The sequence below is a fragment of the Pithys albifrons genome, chromosome 6, assembly GCF_047495875.1.
Source record: "Pithys albifrons albifrons isolate INPA30051 chromosome 6, PitAlb_v1, whole genome shotgun sequence".
Classification (NCBI taxonomy): domain Eukaryota; kingdom Metazoa; phylum Chordata; class Aves; order Passeriformes; family Thamnophilidae; genus Pithys; species Pithys albifrons.
Window position 1 is genome coordinate 54503046 of NC_092463.1, and position 15100 is coordinate 54518145.

At 41.7% G+C, this 15100-nt stretch overlaps 1 protein-coding gene across 1 annotated transcript in view; it reads left to right on the top strand.

Annotated features, from left to right (window-relative positions):
• Nucleotides 1-15100, top strand: part of SWAP70 (switching B cell complex subunit SWAP70) — a 40431-nt gene that overhangs the window by 13954 nt on the left and 11377 nt on the right. Inside the window, exons 3-7 of the mRNA XM_071558952.1 lie at nucleotides 419-592; nucleotides 9489-9716; nucleotides 13221-13367; nucleotides 13609-13717; nucleotides 14835-15016. Coding sequence (XP_071415053.1) covers nucleotides 419-592; nucleotides 9489-9716; nucleotides 13221-13367; nucleotides 13609-13717; nucleotides 14835-15016 — 840 coding nt within the window. The remainder of the gene's footprint in view (nucleotides 1-418; nucleotides 593-9488; nucleotides 9717-13220; nucleotides 13368-13608; nucleotides 13718-14834; nucleotides 15017-15100) is intronic.

A 15100-nucleotide genomic window follows, 5' to 3' on the forward strand; every position in this document is an offset into this window, starting at 1 on the left:
TATCCACATGTAGTATTGGCTATGCTGCTTTCCTGATTTGCTATGTACAATCTCAGTAACTCTGCAATAGAAGAGTGGTTGGAACTAAGGCAGTTCTGAAGATGGTTTGGAAGCTAAAGCTGAAGTGCCAGAGGAAATGCAGAATGCAGCATAGCCTCCTTCCCATGAAGTTGGGGTGTTATTAAGTCAACCAGAAATTAGAGGTTGGATGTTGATTTTGCTGAAAGAAATTCCTTATTTGACCCTGTGCAGAAAGTCAGATGAGGCTGCTACAATGCTCTTTTTGGGCCTTGATGTTTCTTGCAAAGTAAAATTTTCTTGCTGCTTTTTGTATGACATAGCCTGTTAAACTTTGTCTGCATTCTGTGCCATTTGTGCATATCAATTTTTTGGTTGTTAACCAATTTCTTCTTTTTAGGTTCAAGGAAACTTTGACAAGGTTGAATTCAACAGGATGTGCTGGACTCTCTGTGCTAAAAAGAACCTCTCTAAAAGTCCTTTGCTGATTAGCGATGAAGATGCATTTAAAGTGTGGGTTATTTTTAACTTCTTATCAGAGGACAAATACCCTCTAATCATTGTACCTGAGGAGGTAAGAAACAAAAACTTAAGCTGTTTAACACCAATTTGCTTAATGTCCCAGTTGAACTATGTTAGTTTGCTATTCTCTAGAGATATAAGAGAAAATATTTTTTTATGTAAAACTTCTATTCCCCTCTTTTAATACTGTAATGCCTTGGGTGCATTTCTCTGTCTTCCAGGGTGCATATAGGGGGATTTCCAGGGGCTACTTTAGATATTGATAGCTCACTGTTTCTGTCTTTTAAACAGCATGACTAGACCAGGATGTGCTGCTTGCCCCAGTAAACAGCTTATTTTGCTTTTTGTGAGGACTGACTGGTGCTCACAAGCTCCAACACCAGCAGTCAGAGTTGGTGAGGTTCTTGCTTCACTCATGACTAGTGCAGGCATATGATCTTTAATCACTGTGCTTACTTATAGGTAGTTAAAATTCTGCACAGTCAATACATCAGTGTGATTTTGTTAAAGAATTCCCCCTCTGTTCTGTATTAACTGTGACTTGCAGGATGAGTCTTCAGTCTCAGGTCATCCTCCTGATGAAAAGGAGATGTGCAGACTTTTCTGATGATGTCTGTTTCTGATCAAAACCAGCCACCACCTGAACAGTTCTGCTTGAAATGGCTGAAGGAATAATACCAGAGAGATCTCTTTATATTTTAAGTTCATGAACAAGCATTGGCAGTGCTCAGATAGGTATTTCAACCCTGAAGCAAGATTGCGGTGCCTCTACTATTCTCCCCTTTGGGAAGGGTGGGGAAAGAAGCAGAAAGATCAGAAGTGTAGGCATAAATAATCCCTTGTAAAACCCTGTGCAGGAATCCCAAGGTTTTGCAGTTTAGCACTGGAGTACTGAATAATAAATATTTGCAAATTGTTGAACAGCCAGAGATCAAAACAGTCTGATTCACATGCCACTGACAACATAACCGTTGGACTCCAAGGTGTTGTGCCAAACCATAAAGTACAGATAACTCCCCTATCAAAATAAACTGCTCTGTTTTGCTTTCTTACCCACCTTTTAGCAGACTTTCGCTCTGTACAGCGCTTCTGTTTTTCCCAGACTGGCCCATGCCAGGGCCCTCCCTACCTGGCATGCTGTATTCCCATGAGAAATGGGACAGTCTTCTTGCTTGTTTTCCTGGTTTTGATGTTGGTTCTGGGAGATAGGGATCATGGTTCTAAAAGGTAAGACAGCTCCTTTCTTAGTGTTGCCAGATTTGGCTTTTTGTAGCAGGTCAGAGCTACTAATAAATGTCAAATCCACATCTCTGGTTTGTCAGTATGTTCCCCACTGAGCGGTCTGCCTTACCTGCAGGCAGGCATTTCACATCTCCTAAATTGTTGGCATGGTTAAAAGCTTCAGACCTGCCAGCTCTGGGGTGTTGCTGCTCCCTCCCCCTGCACAAGGAAGCCCCAGATTCATGCTGCCTTCTGTGGCTGATGCCAGGTGATGGCAATGTGTCTGTGTGTTGGCAGATGGGCTGCAGAGTCGGCTCCCAGCTGAGGTTTTCCGTATTTCCAGATTTCATATCTGCTGTTTCTTGCTTTCCTTCCCACGCTTAATGTCCAAGGTTAACCTGTATTGCTCTTCTACTTGGTTTATTTTTCAAATTCTGTGTGGATCTGTGTCTGCATCTCCATGATTACAGCACGATTTAAATTGTGCAATCTGTTTAAAGGTGGTTTATGGAGCCTGACTGACAAAGAAAGGCTGCTCTGTTCTTATCATACACAATTGCCTGTATTCACTCCACCTTCTGTTCAGACCACACAGGTAATGTAATCAGCCACTGGAGGAATCCTAACTGTTGAGAACACTCCTTTCTGGTTTGCATTGGTCCTCCATTAGGTTCTCTGTACTTCTGGAAAATTCTGCATTTACTCATCTACCATTCACACAAAATTCCAAAAGTAAGGACGCAAAGTCTCGATTTCTGTCAGTTTTGCTTTTTCTCCATGTGACCTTTTGTATCTGCCTTTTTTAGAAAATGGCTTGCACGTTGTGTGTAAAGTGAGGGGATTTTTGCAAAGTGAGAAGAGAAGAGAAGAGAAGGGTGAGGGAAGCACCGGTGTCCTGTGATACTGGTGTTTTGCCGAGACCAATGTCAACCTCTCATCTTCCCACCCAGGGAGCAGGCTTTCCTTCCCAGCCTGTCTGTTGCTCTTATCAGTGGCTGAGAATATTGCAACACACAATTTACTGCAGTTTCTGGCTCCGAGTCCTTTGTGTGGGATCCAGCTATTTTCCCTCCTCCCTCCCTTCCACCTTTGTTGGCCTTTGGGGATTATTTTTTCCCCACTTAATAAGTAACTGAGAAACTTGCTGCAAACTTTCAGGTTGGAAGGGTGATTCCTTGAAGATTTTTGCTTCCTGTCTTGTGGATGGCAGGACTTCTTAGATCTCCAGTGAATGTATTAACACAACTTCATGTCTTTTCTTCCTCCTTGGAGGAGCTGCTCTTTGAGATGTGCTTGGCAGTCTGAATTTCCTGCTTTTTTAATTTTTAATTTTTTAAAAAGAGAGAAGTGAATTTTGGCAGTAATTTCATATATCTGGTAAACTCTCCAGTTTGAGTGCAGTTTCACCTTCTTTCCACTATACTGACTAAATATTGAAGCTGCTGTCCTTCCTTCTTGCCCATGTCATGTACTTTTGCTCTAGGGCTGCAATGCTGGGCCTTTTATGTTAGACAGCTGATTGTGGGGGGCTGTCACTCCCTTCTACAAAGTACAGTCTTGATTCCCTGCTAAGGTGTTGAACAGGCAGCAAATTGGGAATGGCTGCAGCTCAACAAGAGAGGGGAAAACAGGCTACTTTGGGAAGGTTTCAGAGATGGAGGCTGAGAAAAGCTTCAGAAAGAGCCAGGTTACCAAGAGAGAATTTGAAAGCAGTGAAGACATGACATAAGGGCCAGAAGTCACTTGTTTAGCAGAGGCCAGGCTGAAAACCAGAGGCAATGACTGGCCTGTGCTCTCACCTGCCCTGGACGGAGGGATGTCAGCCCTGCAGTTGAGGCAAGTAAGGTTAGTAAAATCCAGCACTGGGGTGTGCAGTTTTGGAATGTGACTTCAAGCTTGAGAGGATCCCTCTATGTTATGGAAAGAAGTCAGATAACAAAGAGACAGGAGCTGTGGATACACCAAGCACTGGGCTCAGCTGGTAATGGTGCTGGACTGCTGTTGTTTCTGCTGACTGCTGGTGGGCAGCACTTAGGGAAGTTGGAAAGGAACAGATCCATGAATGTCTGTTTTGCAAAGGTGCTCAAATGCCAAGAAAATGGTACCAAGTCTGAAAGCTCCCTCCCCTTTCAAGTGAGAGGCCTTGGTCTGCACAGAGTGAAACACTCCTGTGAACTGGGTAAATGTGGTATTTCAAAAAGATATGGGTGAACTGGAGGAAAACAGTGCTGTATTGGTTTGCTGTAGTTAAAATCAGTCCCGATGGACAGCTTTCAGGATTGATACAATTCCTGGCTAACAGCAGAACTGCCTCCCGGTGCAGTGGGCAAAGCTTTACCAAGCAGTTATCCTGCTAACATTCCCAGAAAGTGGGGGGACAGGTGGGAGCTCCTTCCCCTCCCCACAGCCAGTCTTTTCCATTGGATCATCTGAGATGGAGACATCCAAGTGTGTGTTTTCTTCAGCTCTTGTAGACATTACCTCTTCCACGAGAAGGATAAAATAAAGGTGGAGAGAACTGAAGCCGTACAGGAGAAATACTCTTATTTTATCATGAACTTCTTAGTTGTTAAAAACTATTTTGTATGCCTTGGTATTGTTTAACCAGACGTTTTCTGTTTTATAAAAACATTTCCAAACACTTCCCTTTTCTTATTTCTGGACATGTGACTGCAGCCTTGGGAATGCTTTTTGCCTGAAAGCTGTGGTATGTGGTTAGCTGTGTTTCTGGGCCGTCTTTCATGGGGAAACTCAGATACGTGCACTGCAGGCTGCATACCGTGTGTTATAATCTAGAGTTCACAGAACCTGTTTCAAATAAGCCTAACCTATTTGCTGTCTTGGCTTTTTAAGCTTGTCTTCCTGAGGAAAGATTTGTACAGTCACTTTTCACTTGTCCTTGAGCTTTTAACTGTATTAACATGTGGCATTTCTAATACTCCTAAGAGGACCAAACCTTGTGTGGCTTTTTGTGCATTTCAAAAGGAGGTGATGTGTTTTAGCCTGAGGAGGTAAAAGTCTAAATGTGTCCAGTGGTGATTCTTCCGGAGGCATTTCTTGTAGAAAAAGGGTTTTTATGACCATGTTTGCTTCCTTGTTCGCATTCTAGTATCAGAAACTGAAACAGTAATTAAGTACTGGGAATTGACCCTCGGCCCTTCAGAAATAACATCAAAACTGATACAAAAAGAATGAAAGCTACTTGTGTGGGGGTTTAATTGACCCATGATCTCTACATGTTAATAAAGATTAGAAGGTTAGAAAGATTTTTAGTGACTTACAACTTGCGTCAGTTCTTTCCCTTTCACTACCCTTTTCCTGCAGAAAATTTAAACAGTTTTCAGCTTATGCAGCAGGTTGTATTTTGGGTTGACCTTTATTATACTACTTAATGCTGATTTAATTTTGAAGAAAAAGAAAGAAGGTAGTGGCTTACAGTGGGTAAAGAACATGATTTTGCTGGTGTAAAGGAAGAAACAAGTATTTGATTTAAATCTAAGTGATGTTCTGTTGGGATGAAAAAAAGGGGTTGATGATGACTGTGAAAGAGGATATGATTGCTTTCATCTGACTTCCACAGTAACATGTGCTTCCACAGAATTTTGTACAAAGTAAGTAGACTTTTAACATCTGCTCTGTTAATATCACGAACATTATTTGAATATTATGAACCAGAATAGCCTGATCTGCTGTGCTCTGCTGGGCATGAAGGTCTCCTTGGCATTGTTTTTCTTGTTCTGAGACACCCACTTGTATGGCAGAAAAATAAGTGAAACATCTATAATACTCCATTCCCCATGGAGGATAGTGCCATAAATACCTGGAAAACAGATAAGTACTGAAACATGGGGAAAAGAGTGCTCTCTGAAAGAACAGACCAAACAGGCTGCATAGCTCATGTTAGAGCTCTGTTCTTTATATTATTTCTGCTTCTCTTGGCAAAATTCTGGCTGAAAAGTTTCTGTTGAGATGGAAGCTGTTTTTCATACGGTGGAGCCAGTGGGTCCACACTGGAGTAGGTACTGGTGTATGTACTCCCAGGTATTTTCATACCTGTTTCTGAAAGCGGGGTCCATTTAGAATTGCAGCAAATGCTGCTTCACTTTTGCTTTTCAATACTACTTTTTAACCACAGGGGTAGATTATATTTGAGCCAAGAAACTTAATTTGTCAGTTATTTGCTGTGTTGACATGTGTCTGTGAAGGGGAAATGCCATTTGCCCTGAGGTTCCTCCTCCTTTGAGCACATAATGAATGGTCTCTATTTGCTTTCACACTGATGCAATTTATTTCTTTATATTTACCTCACACTTCTATATTCATACTGCACTGCAGCAGGCACTGTTGCTGTTGAGCAGATTTGTTAAATAAACTTTTCCTGGGGGCTTTTGTTAGGCATGTACTTAATGCAAGATAAAGCTTGAAACTTACTTGTTTGGGTTTTTTTTTAATTTTAGAAATTGAATTGTAAGACACACAGGTCATTTTTCATTTAAGAAGAGTTGATGTATTTTAAATTAATGAGATACTTTATGTATTTTAATGGGATTATAGGATATTTGTGGTCATGTTAGTGACATTTAGATGGGGTGTTAACAGACTTAAATGTTTATTCTCTGAATCAAAATGAGATAAAATGTGTACAAATTACATTAAAGGAAAGGATGTATTTGCTCATTTTTAGTGTATTATACAATAACTAGTCAAGAGTTTTGCATTGCTTTATTTCCAGACCATTAGTTTGATACACATTTTATTCATATGGCTTGAGCAAAAATTGGAAAAAATTTATTTAGGTGGGCTCTTTTTTTTTTTCTGTGTGTCTTCCATTTACAGCAAATGAGTCCTAGTACTTCAAAATAATTAACCAAAAGAATTTGAGAGCTGCACGCCTCAAGCAGTGTAAGAGGTTGTGAAATTTTGGAACAATAAAGTTAAAAAATCATTAAAACTTACAAACTTTTTTTATTATTATTGCCTAGCATTTTGGTAGGTATTTTATCTACCTAATTAAGCCTGGGTTATTTTAGCTTTCCTTCCAGCTAAAGTCCAGGATTGTAGTTAAGAACTGGTGCTGCTCAGAGGGAATGAGCTGCGTTGGCAGGAAAAAAAGTGAGTAAAAGTTACTCTTGCTTTGTTGCCAAAGCTCATTCCAGCTCATCAGATCCAGGTTTTAGGAGGTTTGTTTTGAAACAGCTTTGCAGTGCTCCTGTTCTTGCATGCTGTGAAGGGTTTTTTGGGTTGGGTTTTTTTTCTATAAAACCTGTCTGGAGTAGGAAGTAAGCTGCTTCCTGCCCTTAACCGAATACTGAGGATTTATGGTAGCTGATGCTTGAAAGCCTTGAATTAGTTTTTTAACTTACAGAATTTGGAGAGTGAAAATCAACAAAACATATTTTAAAGATTTTGAATTCTATTGTCACTTTTGCAGAGGCCTCTGTTAGACCATACCTTTGCTAGTAAGAATTGCATGAGGAGCCAAAAAATACTTAAGTGTCTTACTCGGTGAAGCTGAAATGCAAAGCAAGCAATGCTTTCTACACCTTCTGGACCAACCCTGAAGGCATATTCTGTGCCTGGCTGGACTGTCTTCTAAGACAGATTTAACAAGGAGGATATGACAGCCACGTCCTGGGAGGTTATAGGCACTTCCCACTCCTGCAGCAGAGTGGGAACTTTCCTCCTGGCAGTGCAGCAGCTTGCTGCAGTTTCTCCATTTTGCTGTGGCATTAGCCCACGTGCTGCCAGAGTAGGGGCTGTAAGACCAACAGCAGTTACTGAGCTGAAATAGGAAGAAAACCTGACCTCTCTGTAGGGTGAATTTGGTAATTCAGTGCTTTGCCAGACACGTACTCTGCGACACATTTGTGTGTTTCCTGATCATAGGTGTGAGGGAAAGGAAGGCATTTGCTTGTGCCAGTTGCAAGAGAGAGAAGCAGCCACCAAATTAGTATGTGCCCTGCATCAAAACCTTCAGAGTTCTTATGGTGAAGTGTGCTGGGAAACAAAAACACTTCTTTATTTCCTTGTACTCTGAAGTCTGCTGGGTCCTCCGTCACTGCTGGGTGCTCCAAAGCCTGTTAGACCAGCTGTAGCCAAAAGGTTAATGTGTTCTGTGGCTCTCTCAGCCAGGGTTTTTCTTATCTGAAGGAGAAATTACACTGTGTTTTTAAGAAGTGCTGAGAAATAGAGACAAACCAGTGTTGGTGATTGGAAAAACAAAGTTTTGGAAATCATTTGGTTTCACTACTTTCCAGTGAGGCATGTTAATTGTCGGTTTTGATAATGGGATTCAGACTCTTTAGTCACTTAGTGTTTCCAAAACCACAGATAAACAGAAAGTGGAACAGACTATCCTGGAACTGACCATCAGGAAAGCAGCACTTGAGCAGATCTGTCTTTCCATGTGCGTAGAGAGAACCTGAAAGGATCCCGTTGCTTTCTCTCCTCACCTCCACTGGGCAGTGGCACTTTCCACACTGTCACATCCCTCATTGCCTGCAGAACAGCAGGTCAGCCAGGATCCAGGATGAGCCCTTTCCTGCGGCTTTGTGTGCCAGCCCACTGGGAGGTGGTTCTGTGCTGGCCGTGTGGTGGCTGGAGAGAAGGGCCAGCCCTCGGGGGAGCTGCTGCTTCCCTGTCCCTGCGGCGGCTGATGTGGTGGGATTGCTGGGCACCCTCTCCCCAGGCTTCCCCCTTGGAGGGTTTCCTGTCTGCCGGGGCTGCTTCTCTGCAGAGCTAGCGAGGAAAGGTGGTGAGCCGTCACCCACAATAGCAGAAGCCCGCATTAGCTTGGTCTGTCGTCAAAACTGAGCGAAGAGCTGCAATTGGTATCCTGCTGTTCTAGGTCCTAGAAACTTGGCAGTTTGGATTTTACCTTGCTCTGCACAGGTCTTTTTAGAAAAGCACTCGCCAATTACTTTGTTTAAAGAGCCATTAGAAGCATTTTACATGTGCTCAAAGCTGTAAATGGGCTTAGTTTAAAATACTGTGAATGAACAGTGATGAGTTTAAAAGCAATGTAAACAAAACTAGAAATCTACCCTTGTTTCCCTCTTTTTCACGGTTGTGTTTGTTTTGACTAGTGTTATTGGCGTTATTATCCTGTGTATGGGAATGCTTACAGAGTGATGAAAGATTAAAGGAGAAGGAGAGCTTATTTTCAAAACAATAAAAACGGACATAAAAAATTTGTAATTCTCTTGATACATCTGCCCAGATTATTGTCCAGAGATGAAGTGCTTGAGAGCTAGAGAAGTCAGGTGAAGACTAAAGTATGTGATCATACCTTTGTAGTGTTTAATTAATCTTCTTGTCCAAATTGCCATATTTTCTTTTTTTTCCTACTTTGTTGGCTTTTTGTCTTACACGAATGCTTTCTGAAACTTCCAGCTTTCTCACACTTCAGACATCACAGTTTGGAAGCTGTTACAGGGAAGGTCCCATGTGTTCTGTAGGAATCTGAAATATTAAATGAGGCTGTCAGGTTCAATTCTTTGTTTTACTATGAAGAGAGTAGCTGTGGGATGGGCTTGGCAGTCAAGAGTTCAACTGAGACAGGAGCTTAAAACCTTTGTTAATTGAACCACCTACGTTTAGGGGCCTACATGTGAACGGAGGAATCTCGCTGTAATGGTCGTCTCTGGAGGAGCTCAGTTTACAGCTCTGAAACACTTGGTTTCCAGGCCCGCTGAAAATGATGGATTTCTGTTTTTATTTCTGTACAGATTGAATATTTACTTAAAAAAATCACCGAAGCAATGGGGGCAGGGTGGCAGCAAGAGCAGTTTGACCACTACAAGATTGCTCTCAACACCAGTCGAGAGGGGCTCTCTGCGTGGGAGCTGATTGACCTGATCGGCAGCGGGCAGTTCAGCAAAGGCATGGACCGACAGACCGTGTCCATGGCAATCAACGAAGTCTTCAACGAGCTCATTTTGGATGTACTCAAACAGGTAAGAGCCACAGAGAACTAGTGCTTTAATTTGTTGCATAATGAATTCCACATATATTGAAAGTTTTTTACACAGTGAAAAATGAGCAGGAGGAAATTAGGTAAATTATGTATAAGGGTTCTTTAATATGAATTTATTTTTATAAAAGAAAATGTGCTGCTGTTCAGATTGTTGTAGTTGTTGCAGTATTATGAATGAGTTGCTTGTTGGGAGAGTTTGTTTTTACAAAGTGAAAGAAGTGGGCTCTGACTTGAAATATGGCCTTTTTTACACTACTGTCAGCTGCTTGTTAGTTGGCAGAATAGCTGCAACACACTGTCAGTTCTTAAACTGCTGACAGCTCTTCGACCTTTGAGAATGGTGGTCACGACCCGCTCCTGGGAAAGGGACGGGGGTAAGCTAGTTCGTTTTTAATAATTCCCTTTGGAGTGGATTAAAGTGAAACGACACTAAATAATCGGTGTTTATTTAACAATTCCGTGTAGTGTGACATAGAGAATAACCTTAGTGGGGGGGGAAGAGATGCATAGGGGGAAGACAGACAGGAGAAGAGTCCAGAACAGCAAGTCAAAAGGATATGAGAGAAGGTGAGAATGGAAAGGTTTCATAGTCACGGCCCTAGAGATCCAGCGCTGCATCTCAGCAGTCCTGAGGCTGCGGGGGCGAGGAACAGAACCCACCCAAATTCCCAAAGTCACCAGTCCATTTTTATACCCTCAGCATGCCCTCTGCACCTCCCTCCGAGGCAGGGGGTTGTTTTCCATGAAGTAGTGTCGCCAGCCGGGCTGCGAACCCCCATATTCGCCGGAGGGCAGGGCAAGGGCTCTTCTCCAGTGCTCGAGCATTGAAGGAAGGGATGGGCCCAACTGCCCATCAGGGGTATAATGGAAAAGTCAAAAGCCTGCAAAGTCTCTTAGAATGCATAGATCATTAACCGTTTCAGTCTCTGACAATGGTTTCTTGTAGTTTCAGTTATGTTGTGGGAAATACAGTTGTGGTGGTGATAACCTCTGCATTCAAACTAGGGGGTCTGGGCAAGGGTGTTGCTCCAGCTGAAAAGTCTGCTTTTAAGTATCCCCCCTTCGACAGTTCAAAGAGTTATGGAAGAGCTCCAGAGCACTCTGCCTGCTCATTCTGCTTAGCAGGCTACGTGAGTGGCAACTTGCTTTCCTGCACTCAAACACAAGAAGTCATGTTGGTCTTACTATACTTAGCAAACTTTCTTTCTTCACATTTCCAGTGGCTGGATTATCTGTTTAGCAATATCTTTAAAAACTGCATTTCTTTCATGGGAATTATAATTATCACAGGGACCTGAGTGGTCACAGCTGAGTTTACCTAGAGAGCTCTTTAAAATTGACTTCTGCCTGGCAGAGAATTTTTTTCATCTTTGATTTCTTGGTGAGGAGAGAAACAAAGGTTTTCTTGGCAGGCTTTCCTAAGCTGTTCTGAAGGAGTCATCAGAAAGTCTTGGCACAGGAAATTCTTTCAGAATATCCACAGAACAATGCAAAAGGCTATTTTTGTTAACTTCTGGTTGCCTGCTGGAGGTGAGGGCTGGGGGCACACACACACATAGTCAGTTGAGGGCAAAATGAAGTCATTCTCTTGTTTGATACCATGAAAATAAAATAACCAGTGCCAGATCAGGCCTTCTTGAAACCTGTGAGGAAGTCATATTTCTTTTCAGTTTTAATACGGCACTGTGTGTGTTCCCCTCACTTTTTTTTTTAACTGTCTCTTTCCTCTCTTGATGCCTGGGCCTCTTACTCAAGGATGTCTGTGTGCCTTTTGAATGGTTCCTTGACAATTAAAATAGTTTGTGTCAAGATTTGGTCCAGCATATCCTGAACAGTCACTGGCCCAGCAGAGAACAGAGTTCCCTCCGTGGCTTCTGGATGTGGTTCGGTCAGAGCTTGTCTCCTGATCCCTTGTTGATCCACAGACTCGTCCTGTTTATTGCAGTAATCATATGATTCCTTCAAGGTATTAATTAATGACATATGGTATCATAGCCAAGTGTCATGCTACCCTTTTTATTGTACACATCCTGGATCTCCAAGGCTTATGGAGGGTAGCAGTGATAATTAAATTTGTGATATTTAGTTTTCTGAAAGATATGTCCTTCATGTGATAGGTGGTGTGAAAAACCTCCTGCTTTTCAGGAGCGCTCAGTGAGCTCTTTGAAGATGAGAAGCAGCTGATACACTGTAATAATAGTTAAAGATTTTGCAGAAATTTAAGGAGAAAATGTCTGTCTGACTTGGATTTCAAAGTGAATTCAGTAGGAAGGGAAAAAAAACCTGGTTATGATTTAGACTGTGCAAAGCATGAGAGATTGAAGCTGCAGGAATCCTTCACATGGCCTTGCACCCTCCCAGGCCGCAGACCTGAGTATGGAGGTGGCAAACAAAGCTATTTCTCTGTGCATTCCTGTTTTTTGGAGCAAGGGAGTGGGATGGCACATGGGAATAGGCACAGCCTTGGCTCTGAACATGTTTAAGTGGCTAGAAAAGCTGAGCACAGATAAGATGTATGTGTAGGGAGTTGTTTGGGGTTTTGTTTGGTTTAGTTTGTTTTTTAAACAAAAAGGCTTCTCCAACGGTACTGAATTTTTTCCCTCTCAGACCTGGACAGAGAAAGATACCTTTGACTTAAATATGCCACTGCACATTTCTTTGTTTCTTTTTGTTGTTGTTAATACAAGCACACTGCTTGTATCAAAAATTGTTATAGATGGACGTCATTATAGAAAAATATCCCTTCGTCTCCTTTCCATCTTCTTAATCTGGAATACTTTGATTATACTTGTTGTATTGCTTGTTCATAGCTATATTGGCATTTCAGTTTCATCTGTGAGTTGACTTTATTTTGAAATTAGAAGTCAGGCAAAAGTATGTCAGTATTTGGGGAATATGGTTATGAAAATGGCATGTACAGATGAAATATTGGCCAACTTTGAAACTGGAGATGAAAATCTGACTAGGTCACAGCACTGCCCCTGATAAGGTCATTAAAAATCCGACACCTGATAAAAGGAACAATTATTATGCCATTCTCTATGAATCCATTTCCATGAGATGGTTTTTGAATGGCCATAGACATACTGGATAACGTATACCAGGGTTAGTGTAACTGCCCTTAGTGTTGCTGCTTGTATTTTAGATATGTTAATATTCAATAGAGGCAAACTTGTATGATTTGATAATGATACCAGCCCTATTTATTGTAATTACAGGAGATTATAATTTCTATTATTTAATTTTTATAAAGTTCAGTGGCAAAGTATGGGCTTCTCTTTCTTCTTTTGAAGTAGTGTTGGTAAGCCTTGCAAGTGTTTTTCTCATATAAGAAGTGGATCATCTTTCAAGGGAAATAAAACATTGTGAGGGAAATCTTGCCATTGTTTAAATCAAGGTACAACTCTGTTCCTTTAAGGGAAAAAAAATCCAGGCTTCATCACTGTTTCCATATGCCATCCATATGATCTGTTGCTTTTAACAGGGCTATATGTTGAAAAAAGGTCACAAAAGGAAAAATTGGATGGAACGATGGTTTGTGCTAAAACCCAATATTATCTCCTACTATGTAAGTGAAGACTTAAAGGACAAGAAGGGAGACATCATACTGGATGGCAACTGTTGTGTAGAGGTAAAAAACCTATGTCCCTAAAGATAAGAATTGATCCTTTTTTGTGTGTGGGATTGGCTCCTTATATCTTTTATTAACAGAGCTTTTTTTACTTTATATAAACAGTTCATAAACACCCTTTTAAGAAAGGCTCTTAGTGCTGGTATTTACAGCTCTGTGACACGTAACTGCATACATGGGACTTGACTGTACAACTTGATTTCAGTGTTTGCAAGGCTAATCCTTTTGTTACCCATTCTAGGCCTTGCCTGACAGAGATGGAAAGAAATGCCTTTTTCTCATAAAATGTCTGGATAAAACCTTTGAGATCAGTGCCTCTGATAAGAAGAAGAAGCAGGAATGGATTCAAGGTGAGGTTTCAAAAATGTTAGTTATGTGAAAGTTAAGGTAAGTGGAATTCTTATAGCTGTGCTTTACTCAAATTTGAAATTTTTAGTCTTGTGATTTTTTTATGTGTCTGTTGTTGCTTTTTCTGTATTGACTCTATTTCTGGGAATGGAACTGTAAATTGTTGCTTTGGGAGAGAAAGGGAAAGCTTGTTCACTTCAGCATCATAAAATACTGGCTTTGCTTTTACAGTTTTTCTTGAAGTAATATTGGCTTGGTGAGCTGAGGATAAGGCTGGGCATTGGGGCTTTGTTTTCTATTCCTGTGGCAAAGTCACTTCTCCAGACCTTTCCAGATGTGTGTTGAGTGATGGTTACCTTCTTGTGCAGAGTGAGGTAGAAGCCCTTGCAAAGCTGCTGTTGCCAATGCAATTGGAGTTACGTGCAGCAATTAAATATTTGGAGCTGTGGGCTTTCCCTCTTTACCTGCAGCATGTGTCTCATTACACCAAAGTCAGATGTATGAGGAATGATTACTTAGGTCCAAAAAGGAGATAGTTTTTTTGCAGTTGTAGTAGGTGAATAAAATATCAAAATCATCTGCCACTCCTCAGCTTTGCTCTCTGAGTATTTCCTCTAAATAGTTCACTCAATATAAGTGAATGAGAGCTACTGTCTTACTGGGAGAAAGTTTTCCTTTGGGGTACCAGTAAGAATCAGGGTTGGTTCTAGGGAACTAAATGATGTGTGTGTTAGATAACATCTTATTCCTTGAATAGAGTCACTGAATCGAGGTAGTAGGAAATCTTGAAGTGCTGGGGTTTTTCCTTGCAGTTGGTCATACTAAGTGACTTTTATGTACATGGCCTGCTAGACATCAATATTGGAACTGACATAATGCAGTGGAATTACCAGAGTTTATCCTTGTGGCACACAGCCAATGCTGAGAGCCACATGTCTTTCACTTCTGGTTTGTGTTCACAGCTAGTCTGATGAGAATGAGGACAACTGACAACAGTTACTTCTCATTTGAAAAACCCAACCCAAGGAACAACGTTGCAAGTATTCATTCACAAAGTCTATCCAGAAAGTTTAGCACTTCACTGGTGTTCTCTTCCTGTCCCTTGTCTCTCCTTACCAGCCATCCAGACCACTGTAAACCTGCTGAGAGCAGGGAGTCCTCCACCCCACAAAGAAGCGCGCCAGAAGCGGAAGGAGTTGCGCCAGAAGCTGTTGGCTGAGCAGGAGGAGCTGGAGCGGCAGATGAAGGAACTGCAGGCGGCCAACGAGAACAAGCAGAAGGAACTGGAGACCGTGCGAAAGGTGGGAGTGGGTGCTGCCAACGTGCAAGCCTTAAGCTGTGGTTGAGCTTCGTTTCTCGGAGTGTAATTGGGCATCTGTTCCCTG